This window comes from Trematomus bernacchii, unplaced genomic scaffold (genome assembly GCF_902827165.1).
Source record: "Trematomus bernacchii unplaced genomic scaffold, fTreBer1.1, whole genome shotgun sequence".
Taxonomy (NCBI): Eukaryota; Metazoa; Chordata; class Actinopteri; order Perciformes; family Nototheniidae; genus Trematomus; species Trematomus bernacchii.
In genome coordinates this window covers 7,695,481-7,711,119 of record NW_022987821.1, presented here as the reverse complement: position 1 = coordinate 7,711,119, position 15,639 = coordinate 7,695,481, and the positions used below count along the sequence as shown (strand labels likewise).

At 40.9% G+C, this 15,639-nt stretch overlaps 1 protein-coding gene across 3 annotated transcripts in view; it reads right to left on the bottom strand.

The window, feature by feature from the left end:
* LOC117498896 (FERM, ARHGEF and pleckstrin domain-containing protein 1-like) overlaps positions 1 to 15,639 on the bottom strand; it is a 56,256-nt gene that overhangs the window by 5,983 nt on the left and 34,634 nt on the right. The window contains exons 11-20 of one of the 3 annotated variants that reach the window (XM_034151057.1): positions 14,193 to 14,261; positions 14,021 to 14,096; positions 12,720 to 12,954; positions 6,267 to 6,463; positions 5,933 to 6,022; positions 2,845 to 2,978; positions 2,607 to 2,688; positions 2,454 to 2,515; positions 694 to 869; positions 183 to 313 (exon numbers count right to left, since the gene is read on the bottom strand). In XM_034151057.1, coding sequence (XP_034006948.1) covers positions 183 to 313; positions 694 to 869; positions 2,454 to 2,515; positions 2,607 to 2,688; positions 2,845 to 2,978; positions 5,933 to 6,022; positions 6,267 to 6,463; positions 12,720 to 12,954; positions 14,021 to 14,096; positions 14,193 to 14,261 — 1,252 coding nt within the window. The remainder of the gene's footprint in view (positions 1 to 182; positions 314 to 693; positions 870 to 2,453; positions 2,516 to 2,606; positions 2,689 to 2,844; positions 2,979 to 5,932; positions 6,023 to 6,266; positions 6,464 to 12,719; positions 12,955 to 14,020; positions 14,097 to 14,192; positions 14,262 to 15,639) is intronic. The other 2 variants (XM_034151058.1, XM_034151059.1) reach the window with 2 other exon arrangements.

The following is a 15,639-nucleotide window of genomic DNA, read 5'->3' as shown; positions in this document are numbered from 1 at the left end:
ACAAAGATACAATAAACACAGCATATAATAATAAACCTGTACACTATCAGAGCAGTGAAAAGAGAAATGAAATGTCTACAGGAAACATAGACGGTGACATCATTAATGTAAAATGCTGTACAGTGACGAGCAGTATTTAGGTATTTAGAAAAGGTCACTGATAGGATGAAAGAGAGTCTCACCCTCCCGGGGATGGCGAGGTTTTCGATGCCGGTCAGATCCTTCTTCAGCTCCAGAAGCTTCTGGAAGTTCTCCATCTTCATCATGGCGCCTTGCAGCTGCAGCACCATCTCCGAGATGTCCGCCAGGCCCGCTAGATAATAACATTCAGGAGGATGAAGAGAGGTTTTCAGTATAAAGAAGAATCATGCAGCAAACTATTTTTGGGGTTTTGGACTTTTGGTCGGACATAAAAAGCAAATTAAATGACCAAATAATATCCAGAATAACCCATGACAGTAAAACAATAGTTAGTGTAACCCTAGATTAAGAAAAGCATGCTATCAAACTAATAAATACACCAAATATGGGTCCTTTTCTTCAGGAATTTTATTTTAAACTACTACAACACAGATGTGACACACACACACACACATACACACACACACAATGAGGAGATGTTTTAAGGAATAAAAAATAACTATACTAACGATTAACTTCGTTTGATATGTACACACAAAGCCCCATGTGTACCTCTGGAGTCCCTGAAGTCCTCGTGAGTCGGGGGGTAATGTTTGCAGAGCCTCTCCAGGATCAGTTTGTAGTGGAGCAGGCGATGAAGAGGACGGAGGAGGAAGATGTTGAGCGGCAGGTAGCAGACCCTCTGCTGCTCAAAGTCCCGACACACAGCCTCCACTTTCCGACTGGACCTGAGGAACAGAGAGAGAGAGAGAGAGCTGCTTTTTGAGAAGGCTCCTGCAAGATTTGGGATAAAAATGAAGCTGCTATCTTAAATATTTGTCCCTTTGAGTAAAACTTTTTGAACCCAAATACCTGAACTTTCTACTTCTCACTTTTTGAACCCAAATACCTGTACTTTCTACTTCTTACATGTTGAACCCAAATACCTGTACTTTCTACTTCTTACATGTTGAACACAAATACCTGTACTTTCTACTTCTTACATGTTGAACACAAATACCTGTACTTTCTACTTCTTACATGTTGAACACAAATACCTGTACTTTCTACTTCTTACATGTTGAACCCAAATACCTGAACTTTATACTTCTTACATGTTGAACCCAAATACCTGTACTTTCTACTTCTTACATGTTGAACCCAAATACCTGTACTTTCTACTTCTTACATGTTGAACCCAAACACCTGTACTTTCTACTTCTTACATGTTGAACCCAAACACCTGTACTTTCTACTTCTTACATGTTGAACCCAAATACCTGTACTTTTTACTTCTTACATGTTGAACACAAATACCTGTACTTTCTACTTCTTACATGTTGAACCCAAATACCTGTACTTTCTACTTCTTACATGTTGAACCCAAACACCTGTACTTTCTACTTCTTACATGTTGAACCCAAACACCTGTACTTTCTACTTCTTACATGTTGAACACAAATACCTGTACTTTCTACTTCTTACATGTTGAACACAAATACCTGTACTTTTTACTTCTTACATGTTGAACACAAATACCTGTACTTTCTACTTCTTACATGTTGAACACAAATACCTGTACTTTCTACTTCTTACATGTTGAACCCAAATACCTGTACTTTCTACTTCTTACATGTTGAACACAAATACCTGTACTTTTTACTTCTTACATGTTGAACACAAATACCTGTACTTTCTACTTCTCACATGTTGAACCCAAATACCTGTACTTTCTACTTCTTACATGTTGAACCCAAATACCTGTACTTTCTACTTCTTACATGTTGAACCCAAATACCTGTACTTTCTACTTCTTACATGTTGAACTCAAATACCTGTACTTTCTACTTCTCACATTTTCCAAACAGGCTGGTTCCTTTAGTTTGAATGTGTGTTTGGTGGCGTGATCATTATTATTTAGAGTCATTGCGTGCCTATTGATTTGAACACGATCCGTGTATCCATCATTTCCTGGTCTTCTCTAAAGAAGAGGGACCAATGAAAACGTTGTCATGTTGCCGTTGTTCAGCATGGAAACATTCATTAGCTAACAATGACATTATTGTTCTATTAATATAAAGGGAGGTCAGGTACTCTTTAAAACAGCTGCTAGTTATGGGTACTTTTTACTGAAGTACATTTCAAAGTTCTTTACTTTCACTTGAGTAAAGAAGTTTAGTCAGTACTTCTACTTTCACCAGAGTATTTTTAAACATGAGTATCTGAACTTCTACTTGAGTAAAGGATGTGTGTACTGTTGCCATCTCTGCACTTTGGAAAGCTAACGTCTCGAGCTAATAGTGTTAGCTTCTCTATTATCTCCGTGCACTTACCTGCAGGCACGCTCAAGTTCAACCAGACACTCTGAATGTTTCTGAAGATGAACCGTCAACTGCTGCAGATGCAAAAAAGAAAATTATAATTAATTATAGAAAGGATAATGGAGAGCAACAGAAAAGATGGAGTAGAGATGGAGGCTTAGTTACCCGGAGACCCTGGATGTTCTTCAGGAGAATGTCACCAATGCGTTGATAGTCTCCTTTAATGTGGGCGTTAGATCGACCCTCCCTAAAGGAAAAAGACAATTAATAAATGATCTTCTGTAGTTACATGCAGTCACCACTAGATGTCAGGCTACAGCTGAGTTTTCACCACATGATACTGGAACATCCCATTCATTTGACCACTTTTTGGGGGGTTTTCTGAATGGAAACAGGTACTGACCACTGAGCCAGACGCTGCTCCACTTCTTTGAGAAATCCCTGGTGAAACGTATGGATCGGATCATAACTGGAAGCGATCAGGTTCTTCACCGAGTCCGGGAGCCCCTCGTCTTTCCCCGCAACGCTCTGGAAGGACTGAAGGAGATAAACACAGGAATACATTTATTAAATATGTTAAATGCAAGTCGATCGCTAGAAAATTCCTAGCAAAACACCCTTGTTTCACGAGATAATAATAGTATAGTTTTGGGGTTTTGGACGGTCATAAAAAGCCAATAAAATGACCAAATAATATCCAGAATAATCCATAACAGTAAAACAATAGTTAGTGCAACCCTAGTCTAAGAAAAGCAGGCTATAAAACAAATAAATACACAAATTATAAGTCCTTTTCTTCGGGAATTTTATTTAAAACCTTGACAGCAAAAAAGACGTGACATAATATAAGATAAGATAAGATGTACTTTATTGATCCGATATTGGGAAAAACAATGAGGACACACACACACACTGACCCAGACACACACACACACTGACCCAGACACACACACACACACACACACACACACACACACACTTTGACCCTCCACCCTCGCTGACACAGAGGTGTGATATTCCCCTTCAGAGTAAATCACACGCGATTAATGACAGTGAGAGCAGAGCGTCCAGCTGTTTCACAGACGGAGAGAGAGAGGGGAAGGGTGATGGTGAAAATGGGGGAGGGACGGAGGGAAGGGTGTGTGATCTCAGTGATGCCAAAGAAAACATTTAAGAGGCTTTAAAAAAAAGGAGGCAGCACACGCCTTGGTCCCACATCAGAGAGCGGTGGAAACTACTGTCGAGGCAGCTGAGAAAAAGACATCCTAATTTCTATTCTTTGCACCCGTTTTATGTCTTATATCTGTTTATGTTGCATTGTTTAAGGAGCCTTTTCATTGCAATAACTGTAGCTAGTGTGCATATGACCATTACACCTTTAAATCCTTGCATATTTGATGATATAGCCCCCTCCACAATGAGGTAACATTAAGGTCATAGGGTCTCTGATATGTGTGTTTTTCTGCTGATTTCCCCTTACTTGTACCAGACTAACGGCAGAGTTTAATCACGGCAAACACAAAGTCTGACCCACATTAAATTTGCACAGCACAGGATGTTATATGCAGACTATTTATGCATGCAGAGAGTTTGTTCCTCTCTGTTGATTCAGTGGTTTTACTTGTAAACTAAGGAGCGCCCGGAGCAAATAGTCTGCGTGGCGTAAAGAGAACAAACGAGATACAAGTCGGCTGGCTGGAAAAAGGAGGTCAATTATAAACACGTGCTTTGCTTTCTGGTGCAAAACAAGAAGCATTTAGGAAACACAAGTTAGTTAAATATGCTCACTGGGAGCTGTGTTTTTATCTGGCACAAGAAAAATGTGGAACCTCAGTTGCGGGCTGAACTAAATGCACAATAAAGCCCACTTTCGGGATGCGAAGTTAAAAGAAAACTGGAGCAGAAAGCCCGAGTAGCAACATGTTATTTTAATGTCGTCAGCTTGGGATTTTGGTTTGTCTTTCCCAATATTTGGGCAGTAAAAACACAGAACTCACTGCCTGGTTTTCAGCACAAAACCCAGCGTGACTCACCGTCCCAACACACAAGCTTATAATAGATTACCCAGGTTTGACTCACTTTTCCAGCAAAAAGGCTTAAAAGACACCAACCTGTGTCTTTTGGGGAATGTGTTTACTCTTAGATTAGCTCCTGGTCTTAACAAAGATCTGTGTGTGTGTGTGTGTGTGTGTGTGTGTGTGTGTGTGTGTGTGTGTGTGTGTGTGTGCGTCTCTGTGCGTCTCTGTGTGTGTCTCTGTGCGCGTCTCTGTGCGTCTCTGTGCGTCTCTGTGCGTCTCTGTGCGTCTCTGTGTGCGTCTCTGTGTGCGTCTCTGTGTGCGTCTCTGTGTGTCTGTGTGCGTCTCTGTGTGTCTGTGTGCGTCTCTGTGCGCGTCTCTGTGCGTGTCTCTGTGTGTCTCTGTGTGTCTCTGTGTGTCTCTGTGTGTGTCTCTGTGTGTCTCTGTGTGTCTCTGTGCGTGTCTCTGTGTGTCTCTGTGCGTGTCTCTGTGTGTCTCTGTGTGTCTCTGTGTGTCTCTGTGTGTCTCTGTGTGTCTCTGTGTGTCTCTGTGTGTCTCTGTGTGTGTCTGTGTGTGTCTGTGTGTGTCTGTGTGTCTCTGTGTGTCTCTGTGTGTCTCTGTGTGTGTCTGTGTGTGTCTCTGTGTGTCTGTGTGTGTCTCTGTGTGTCTCTGTGTGTCTCTGTGTGTCTCTGTGTGTCTCTGTGTGTCTCTGTGTGTCTCTGTGTGTCTCTGTGTGTGTCTGTGTGTGTCTGTGTGTGTCTGTCTCTGTGTGTCTCTGTGTGTCTCTGTGTGTCTCTGTGTGTCTCTGTGTGTCTCTGTGCGTCTCTGTGCGTCTCTGTGTGTGTGTCTGTGTGTGCGTCTCTGTGCGTCTCTGTGCGTCTCTGTGCGTCTCTGTGCGTCTCTGTGCGTCTCTGTGCGTCTCTGTGTGTCTCTGTGTGTCTCTGTGCGTCTCTGTGCGTCTCTGTGTGTCTCTGTGTGTCTCTGTGTGTGCGTCTCTGTGCGTCTCTGTGCGTCTCTGTGCGTCTCTGTGCGTCTCTGTGTGTCTCTGTGTGTCTCTGTGTGTCTCTGTGTGTGTCTCTGTGTGTCTCTGTGTGTGTGTCTGTGTGCGTCTCTGTGCGTCTGTGTGTGTCTCTGTGTGTGTCTGTGTGTGTCTCTGTGTGTCTCTGTGCGTGTCTGTGTGTGTCTGTGTGTGTCTGTGTGTGTCTCTGTGTGTCTCTGTGTGTCTCTGTGTGTCTGTGTGTGTGCGTCTCTGTGCGTCTCTGTGTGTGTGTGTGTCTGTGTGTGTGTCTCTCTGTGTGTCTCTCTGTGTGTGTGTCTCTGTGTGTCTCTGTGTGTGTGTGTGTGTGTGTGTGTGTGTCTGTGTGTGTGTGTGTGTCTCTCTGTGTGTCTCTCTGTGTGTGTGTCTCTGTGTGTGTGTCTCTCTGTGTGTCTCTCTCTCTCTAGACCCAACTTTAAACTAGAGTATAAGTATATTACCTGCGTGATGACCTGCAGATCGTTGAGGAAGGTTCGCTCTGTGGTCAGCAGCTCCTTGGCGATGAAGTAAGCCTTGTCGGTGGGAAACTTCTGGACACAAACAAGAGGGAAGGTCAGTCCAACAAATCACTAACTCATACACTCTGTGTTTAATTCAAGACGCCTTAAAATGCACTTTCGAATGACTACCGTACGAATACTGTAGGATTTGTTTGACTTTGTTATTTTATTCTCACCCTGGAAATGGGTGTATGTATATATAGAATTTTGTTTATCTGTGTGCCTTCATTCGGTTAGGATATGTTTAATGATAGTGTGTTAATTATTGTCTTACCTTCCTCCTCGCCTCTTCTTCATCCTCGTTGCGGATACATCCAGCGTCGGTGAGCAGCGGGCTGGTGAGCGGAGCTAGATGTCGAGCTTCTGGGCTTTGACCCCCGACGTTAACGACCAACGGCCCGTTTACGGAACCGTTTCCATTTACGACCACAAGGGGACTTCCCAGCGGAGAGTCCTCTGACCCGGGGCTTTCTGTGGGAGAAGAGTCAGAGATAGAGAGGGGGAGGAAGGTGGAGGAAGAGGAGAAGAGTTAAATCACTGAATGCTGCTTTCATGAAATTCACTGCCAATACTTTTGGTACTTTAAGTATATTTTGATGAGAATACTTTTCTACTTTTACTCGAGTAACATTTTGAATGCAGGACTTTTACTGTAACAGAGTATTCCTACACTCTGGTACTTCTACTTTTACTCAAGTACAAGATCTGAGTACTTCTACTTTTACTGAAGTACATGATCTGAGTACTTCTACTTTTACTCAAGTACAAGATCTGAGTACTTCTACTTTTACTCAAGTACATGATCTGAGTACTTCTACTTTTACTCAAGTACAAGATCTGAGTACTTCTACTTTTACTCAAGTACAAGATCTGAGTACTTCTACTTTTACTCAAGTACATGATCTGAGTACTTCTACTTTTACTCAAGTCAAGTACAAGATCCGAGTACTTCTACTTTTACTCAAGTACCAGATCTGAGTACTTCTACTTTTACTCAAGTACAGATCTGAGTACTTCTACTTTTACTCAAGTACATGATCTGAGTACTTCTACTTTTACTCAAGTACAAGATCTGAGTACTTCTACTTTTACTCAAGTACAAGATCTGAGTCCTTCTACTTTTACTCAAGTACAAGATCTGAGTACTTCTACTTTTACTCAAGTACATGATCTGAGTACTTCTACTTTTACTCAAGTCAAGTACAAGATCCGAGTACTTCTACTTTTACTCAAGTACCAGATCTGAGTACTTCTACTTTTACTCAAGAACAAGATCTGAGTACTTCTACTTTTACTCAAGTACAGATCTGAGTACTTCTACTTTTACTCAAGTACATGATCTGAGTACTTCTACTTTTACTCAAGTACATGATCTGAGTACTTCTACTTTACTCAAGTACAAGATCTGAGTACTTCTACTTTTACTCAAGTACATGATCTGAGTACTTCTACTTTTACTCAAGTACAAGATCAGAGTACTTCTACTGTTACTCAAGTACAAGATCAGAGTACTTCTACTTTTACTCAAGTACAAGATCAGAGTACTTCTACTTTTACTCAAGTACATGATCTGAGTACTTCTACTTTTACTCAAGATCAGAGTACTTCTACTTTTACTCAAGTACAAGATCAGAGTACTTCTACTGTTACTCAAGTACAAGATCTGACTACTTCTACTTTTACTCAAGATCAGAGTACTTCTACTTTTACTCAAGTACAAGATCAGAGTACTTCTACTGTTACTCAAGTACAAGATCTGACTACTTCTACTTTTACTCAAGTCAATAACAAGATCTGAGTACTTCTACTGTTACTCAAGTACATGATCTGAGTACTTCTACTTTTACTCAAGTACAAGATCTGAGTACTTCTCCCACCTCTGATAATATGACTCCTTTGAAAGTAACCAATGTATTTGGTGATGAAAAGATAAGACCCAGGTTCAACTACTACTTTTATGGAAGCCTATTTACACCAGTTCAAACCAAAAGATAAAGATCTTGCAGGTCATCATTATGAGAAACGTCTCCATAATTATGACTTAAAAATAACTCCAGTTTCAGTTCGTTATTATAATGACTCTTTTCGGCACAAATGGGCTTCCATGCTTTTTGGATTCTCATCTAAAATATGGTTAAAAAAGGATCAGAAGGGAAACAAAGTAAGTAGATGTTAGTAAGAAGCTATGGATTATTAAAAGCAGACATATCCGTGCATTAAAAGGGTAAAAACTAATAATTGAGTCGACTAATGGAAGAATAGTTTCAACACTGGTAGAAAACTAATTACTGCCGCATTATGACGACGTGTATTTACTAAATTGGCTTCCCTTAAAATGCACTTTAGATATGTGATGACGGCAAAAGATCTGGTATGAATGCAACTTTTTGTGGAAATGTCCTCTTATCCCGACAGAAGAATCATAAGTCAAAGCTACGTCTCACTACGACTAGAGTCACTACAAACTACTACAAGTTGTGACCGTATACTTGCCCGTGTGCAAAGCTTCCAAAGAGTCCACTGTCTCTCAAAAACCGGTGACGGTGCTATAAAAAAAAGGAACTTGCCACGAAACAGACTCGACAAAAAACACGTGAAACTACGAGCTAGACAACATGCAACACAGACGGGTCAAATCACCGAAACAAAACCTCTACTCTACGACTAGCTAACACAACACATGGGAGGGGATGGGGAGGCACAATTAAGGCACAACTAAGGGGAAATGGGAGGGAGTTTGAGGGGTTTCTTTCTCTACAGAAAATGCTGGAGTCCCTTTTTCTTTCCAACAAACAAGGTCGTTTTTTTATTGACACTAGTGCACACAGTTACAGTGTTAAAAGGAGAGGAGGGCAAAGAAATAAACCTTTAAAAGACAAGAAATGTAAAAGGTGTTTTTTAATGGAAATAAAAAGGACAGGTGTTACAAGAGTGAAAACCAGTGAGTCTTATAGTGTGCGTTTACAGAAGCCCTTTCTTTTGAGAGGAATAAAAGAGACTTTTTCTGGCAGCCTTTCCAGTATTCTTTGCTATAATATGCTTTAGCCCCCAACCTTCAAATCAGAACGTAAGAATCGCCAGAAAGCCGGTTCATTCCTTCAAAAGAGGTCAGTCAGTAAAACGTGTGTTAAGTGATGCTTAAAATTAAAAGAAAATAGTCCGACATTTGGGAAAATACTCGGATTCTTGCCAATCATTTTATAGCACTGTCTCAATATAACTCTTGGCACATTCCCCAAAATCATAACTGCGTGTGTATACCGCATAAAACTACAATTATTGAAAGTAAATCTAGAAAAAAATGTGGCTCTGATGAACTCCTTTAACATACAAATGACAGCGTACAAAAGCACCATCTATCAGTCTGTTACTGTACATTAAAATGACAAAAAGCCTCAATGGAAATGGTGAAAGTGAAATACTCAACTCCAGTTCTCGTGTGCGTGTGTGTGTGTGTGTGTGTGTGTGTGTGCGTGTGTGTGTGTGTGTCCATCTTCTGACAATACTCAGACTTTCCCACCTTACGAAAAACATCTCTCTGAACTATCTGTTTTTTACACTTGCGTTTGCATTTAACTTCACTTGTGTCCGTCTACCTTCACTCTCTCTCTCTTTTTTAGAAAACACACTGGAGTTGAGTCAGCCCTGTTTTTCCTTGTGTCGCTGTGGGGCGAAAACATCAATGGTTTCTGAATATTTGAAGAAGACAGGGTGCAGGAAATGAACCGTGGCAGTGTTGTAACAAAAAGGCATGAAACTGTGTGAAAACCCACGAGAAGTAAAGAAGAAACTAGACATTTGAAACTAGACAGGAAACTAGACATTTGTAAAAGTTGTGAAACTGCACCGAATGTTTCTCAAACATCTGAAACCATTTCGAGCCCCGTGACACAAAGTGATCAAATAAGCATAATGACAGAAAAGCAGGGACATTGCTCGCCTGGTTAACATGCATTCAGTGTGAGAAGAAAAGAAAACAGTTCCCAGTGACATGCGTAAAACAGTGCATTTACAAAAGCATGAACATTTTGCTCCGAGGAAAGAAAAGGTTTGGCTTTAGGAAAGGGACTACACATGAGGTGATAAAATAGAGTCCAAGTTAAGTCACTTAGTAGATTTTAAATCACACTAAAGCTCCGTAAGCAGGAGTAAAGAAACCCTGCTCAGATTAGCTTCCTAAAATCATGAATATGTACAGTTTAAATTAGTCTTTTTATGCACCGAGCCTAAATACGACATGCACATATGCCGATTAACAATATCATTTGCATTGCTAGGTAAAGAAAATAAGCAGTGAATGCAAATGACAGTGGTTGGGATGCAGTGCCAACAACACCTTCAACAAAAAGAGGACAGCATCCAAAGAAAGTGAACCGTGTTTTTTCTAAAGCATGCCAGGGGCCGAGCAAAGCAAAGCAGAACGCTGTGGACGGTCGCATGTTTAAGGACGATGTGTGTGATTCTGTGCGAGGATAGAAAAGGGAAAAGACCTGTATCAAAAATACAATTATAAAAAGGGGGTTCTTCATTCTCTCCCTAACATTTAGTTGATGCAAATCTATTTGAGATATTGAGAAATACTACAACAAACATCCAAAGCACAGTGCAAGTCACCCACAATGACAGGAATCCAATGAAAAAGTGCTCTAAAAAACGAACGAGAAACACCCTCGCATTTAACTACCAAATTATTCTACAATTCATTGTCTACCAAGACGATTCTGTACAATTAATCAATCCCTTCATGAACCCCAGCTATCACCTTAAAGTCCTCCTATTGCACGAGACGACAGTGATAGAATTATAAAAGTGAGATTTAGAGAAACTTCTACACAAGGAACGCTAAATGTTATCACAACAAACGGGGATAAGACCACGAAAGGCAGAAAGCAAACCACCATAAAATCAGTTTTCTTCAACACCTTAATATCGCAATAACATGCATTTACATTTAACTTTAAATCATCCTAAACAGAATAAAGTTATATCACTAATTGCGGAAATTAGCAACTATTCTCTATGTGATAATAATCCTTCAGATTTCCAGCACCATTTCCTACATAATGAGACTTTTGCATATATATAAGAACACTGAATTTACATTGTTTTAGATTATGGCACATTTTAAGGAGGGTTACTTGATGTTTTAAATCTAGTATTGATTCTCCTTTTGACAAAAAGCCATTTGTTATGTGTAACAGCAGTTTGGCATAAAAAAATTCAATACAAAAACAAGGATTTTGGGGGTTTTTAAAAATGAAAGGAAGTATTATAAATTCATCTTACAAGAAGGGCAGAGATCTGAGTTAAAAAACCTACAAAATATGTCAAAAAATTCAATTTTCAAACTCCAAAACTATGCGTTTGTTTATAAAAGGTGTATCACAGCTAGAGGAAACGTGGACTAGTATAATATCGCGAGTATTTCTTCTATTAACGTAGCTTACACACAACCAGCACAGTATCTGTACTACACTAAACTGAGATTGTTACATAAGGAGATGGCAAAACTACGTGCATATCTCCACCCTTCAACAGCTGAAAACCCGCCCTCCTACGTCTTCCTCGTTAAAGCGATAACGACCTCCTTCCCTCTCCTCTCTCTCCCCGTTCTCCCCCTCTTCCAGCCCGAAAGAGAACTTATTACGACCAATCGGGGACGAGTTCACGCCGTTCGAGTTCACGGAATTCAAGGAGTTAACCGCGGCGGGATTCCCGTACATTAGCGGGTGGCTGTAAGCGCCGCTGCTGCCGGTTTCCGACTCTTCTTCGTCGCTGGTTTCGGATCCAGAGCCGCTGCTTGTGGATACGTCGATCATTTGAACCGGCGCGTTTATATTGTTGTGATTGTCACGCGTGGGGTTTGTACCGGGTTTTCCCTGACGTCCAAACAGCCGCTGAACGGTGTTTGTTCGCGCCTGACCGTGATTTCCCGCGTGATTCCCGTTCGTTACAATCGTTCTGCGCTCCATCGGGGCCGAACACGGCGCTTGGACGTGCAACGCAGAGCGATGAGGGGTGTGTTGGTGCACAGGTGTGGATGTTAATTGGCTGAGAATAAACGGATCTGTGTCTGAGCGATTTCGCGCGTTGTTGTTGAGATGTGGTTTGGCGAAATGTGTGCGGTTCGAGGTGATCGGGGAGTAGCTACCGTAGTGGATCTGAGCCTGAGGAGGTGTCGGAACGCTGGGAGCTTCAACTGGGAAAACTCCGGTACGCTTAACGAAATAATGCGACTGATCGTTCGTCATCTCGGCGTGACTGAGGGAGTTTGTGCGGTGGTGGAAGCTGCCGATCACCGGGCTGGAGCACTGACTTCTCGTCCCGTTTCCAAACGCCCGCCCTAAAACCTGCTTTTCTCGCCCGTGAAACACTTCATCCAGGAGCGTGCTGTGGAGCGGGAGACGACCGTGAAATGAACCGCCGTTCGGCACCATTTCATCGTCTGTTATCTCGTGACTAAACTTGTTAGGATCTACGGCACTTCTGTTACCCAGAACACCTTGCTGCTGCTGCTGCATCAGCCCCTGGTGATTGGTGTGGTAGAACCCGTTTACAGCCCCAAACAGACTCCCTGCTTGCCCCCCATGCTTATTATTAATATTATATACACTAGGCTCAACCGCTTTGCTGTCATTTGCCCCGCTGTGGCCCCTGCTGTTCTTTGTCACATCACATTCACTGTCTATGTCGCTGCAGTCTATGTAAGGAATAGAAGAGCTGCTGCCTTTGTTAGCCCTGCAGGATGGACCTGGGTTCAGGAACTGACGGTCCGATGCCGATCCGCCGCCGTTATGATTCTGTTTGGATTGAGTCGGGTCTGATTTGGGCGCCGTGGGTTCATCGTGGAAACCGTTGGTGTTGGATGTCGCCCCCGGTGGATCCTCTGAGCCGTTACACTCGCCTCGAGGGCCGAGTCTGGAGGAGTCGGGCTGGTCTGATGACTGCACAGACATGGCACTCTGTGGAGGAGGAAATGGGTGAGAAAAAAGGAAAAAAGGGGGAAGAAGCACAAAAGTTATTCAGGAATAAACTTGCTGAAGAAGTTGCCATGTTTGATTTCGTGCTCTCGGGAAAAACGCGCAAAAAATTCCTAAATTGGGATCAATAAAGTACTTATCAGTCTGTCTGTCTATCTGTCTGTCTATCTATCTATCTATCTATCGGTCTATCTGTCTGTCTATCTATCTATCTATCTATCTGTCTATCTATCTATCTATCTATCTATCTATCTATCTGTCTGTCTATCTATCTATCTATCTATCTATCTGTCTGTCTGTCTGTCTGTCTGTCTATCTAACTATCGGTCTATCTGTCTGTCTATCTATCTATCTATCGGTCTATCTGTCTGTCTATCTATCTATCTATCTATCTGTCTATCTATCTATCTATCTATCTATCTATCTATCTATCTATCTATCGGTCTATCTGTCTGTCTATCTATCTATCTATCGGTCTATCTGTCTGTCTATCTATCTATCTATCTATCTGTCTATCTATCTATCTATCTATCTATCTATCTATCGGTCTATCTGTCTGTCTATCTATCTATCTATCTATCTATCGGTCTATCTGTCTGTCTATCTATCTATCTATCTATCTATCTATCTATCTATCTATCTATCTATCTATCTATCTATCTGTCTGTCTGTCTGTCTGTCTGTCTGTCTATCTATCTATCTATCTATCTATCTATCTACTGGAACGCATGGAGGTCAAATGTTGGACGTTTCACCTGTGAAATCCCAACGTGTGTGTGTGTGTAAATAAAGGTTTGAAGCACACAAGATATTTGAAGTGACTGTTATTTTGTATATATTGATTGGTGTGCTTTTATGTATGTCTTAATTTGTGCATATGTATAAATGTGTATATATGGGTATATACATATTTTTATATACATTTGTTTTTGTGTTCAGGATTGTGGGAAACAATCTGTCGATCTCTCTGTCTTTTGACAATTGATAATAAAGTTCACTTTGACTTTGAAATCCCAACCCGTGTGTGTGTGTGAAAGTGTGTATTCACCTCTTTTGGCACGTGTGTTCTGAAGGAAGACGACTGAGGCGCCATGCCGCTGTTGGACAGGATCTTACTGTGTTTCCTGGAAGAAGAGAGGAAGGCTGAGATGAAGTCAAACTGGGTTAAAATAATCAGAAATGTGATCGTGTTGTCTGTGAATGAAGATGAAAAGTTTCACCTCTCAAATGGAACTTTCTTGAGCTCCGTGTCTTTTACATAATCGATGATCTGCTTTTGGGTTCGACCGCTGCAGGAACAAAGGGAGAAATCAAGGGGGACACACAGTATTGAGTATGTTAGTCACTTTGGATAAAAGCGTCTAACAAGTCACATGTCATGCATATCAACTCATTTAAAGAATCCCCTCCTTTACCAAGTGCAACACTGACATGTATGCATTCATCCAATATCAGAGTCCACATGATAACAAAGGTATCCCAACTGTATCTCCACATACTGTCTGTGCTGTTGAATGACCTTTCACATCTTCACTGATCTTTAAACAACAGTGTGTTTTACAGATAATCTCTGACAGTGAATTGATTATTGAGCCGATGTACTCAGCAGTAACAAAGTCCAAAGAGTTTCAATAAAGCCAGAGACACTTCTGCATCTTAAACACCTGAAGAATCTGCTCAAAGCCAACATGGAGTCTTACATTATGACATGTCTCTTTATTTGCTACTACTATTCTTTATGTTTTAGGTTGTTACATATTCCAGTAATGCCAACATCTGTTTAAGTTCATTCTGCAAATCCTCATATGTGAGCTGTTTTGGACATGTATTCTCTTTTACTTTCCTTTTTGTATCTCTTGGTGCATTGCTGAAACGTGTTTTCATATAATTATTTAACCAGATAAGTGCCGTTAAGATTAGAAAATGTCTTATTTCAGATAACATACACACAGACTATATTATCAAGGGTTATAAATCAACTGTAGCTGTGAACATGACAGGATGTGTGATTACCTAGAAGAGCATCAGGACTGTTTGAGGCATATGATAGCTATGTGATTAACATGATGATTCAGCCTCTATGGAGATAGACATATGACAAGCATGCTCATTTCTGACGTGGAGCTAATCTGAAGTAAACATTGAATACTGCTTTCTATTCCTCCATCTTGTGACTGTGTAACTCCCTCTCTTGGATATCAGCATGTGAAGGACACTGTTCAGGAACTAGTTGATGCTCTGTATGTGATGACTACTTCCATTCTGGAGAGGATCACAGATACATGGATCCTGAGATTGAAGATCAAGCCAGGGACCAGGGATTATTAACATTTTTAAGTATTCAGAAAAAGTCAGATTTTTGAGAAAAAGTCAGATTTTTTTGATCTTTGAGAAAAAGTCAGATTTTTGAGAAAAAGTCTGATTTTTTTGAGAAAAAGTCTGATTTTTGAGATTTTTGAGAAAAAGTCTGATTTTTGAGATTTTTGAGAAAAAGTCTGATTTTTTAGATTTTTGAGAAAAAGTCAGAATTTTGAGAAAAAGTCAGAATTTTGAGAATTTTGTACGTGACAGGATGTACTGCTTTCTATTCCTCCATCTTGTGACTGTGTAACTCCCTCTCTTGGATATCAGCATGTGAAGGACACTGTTCAGGAACTAGTTGATGCT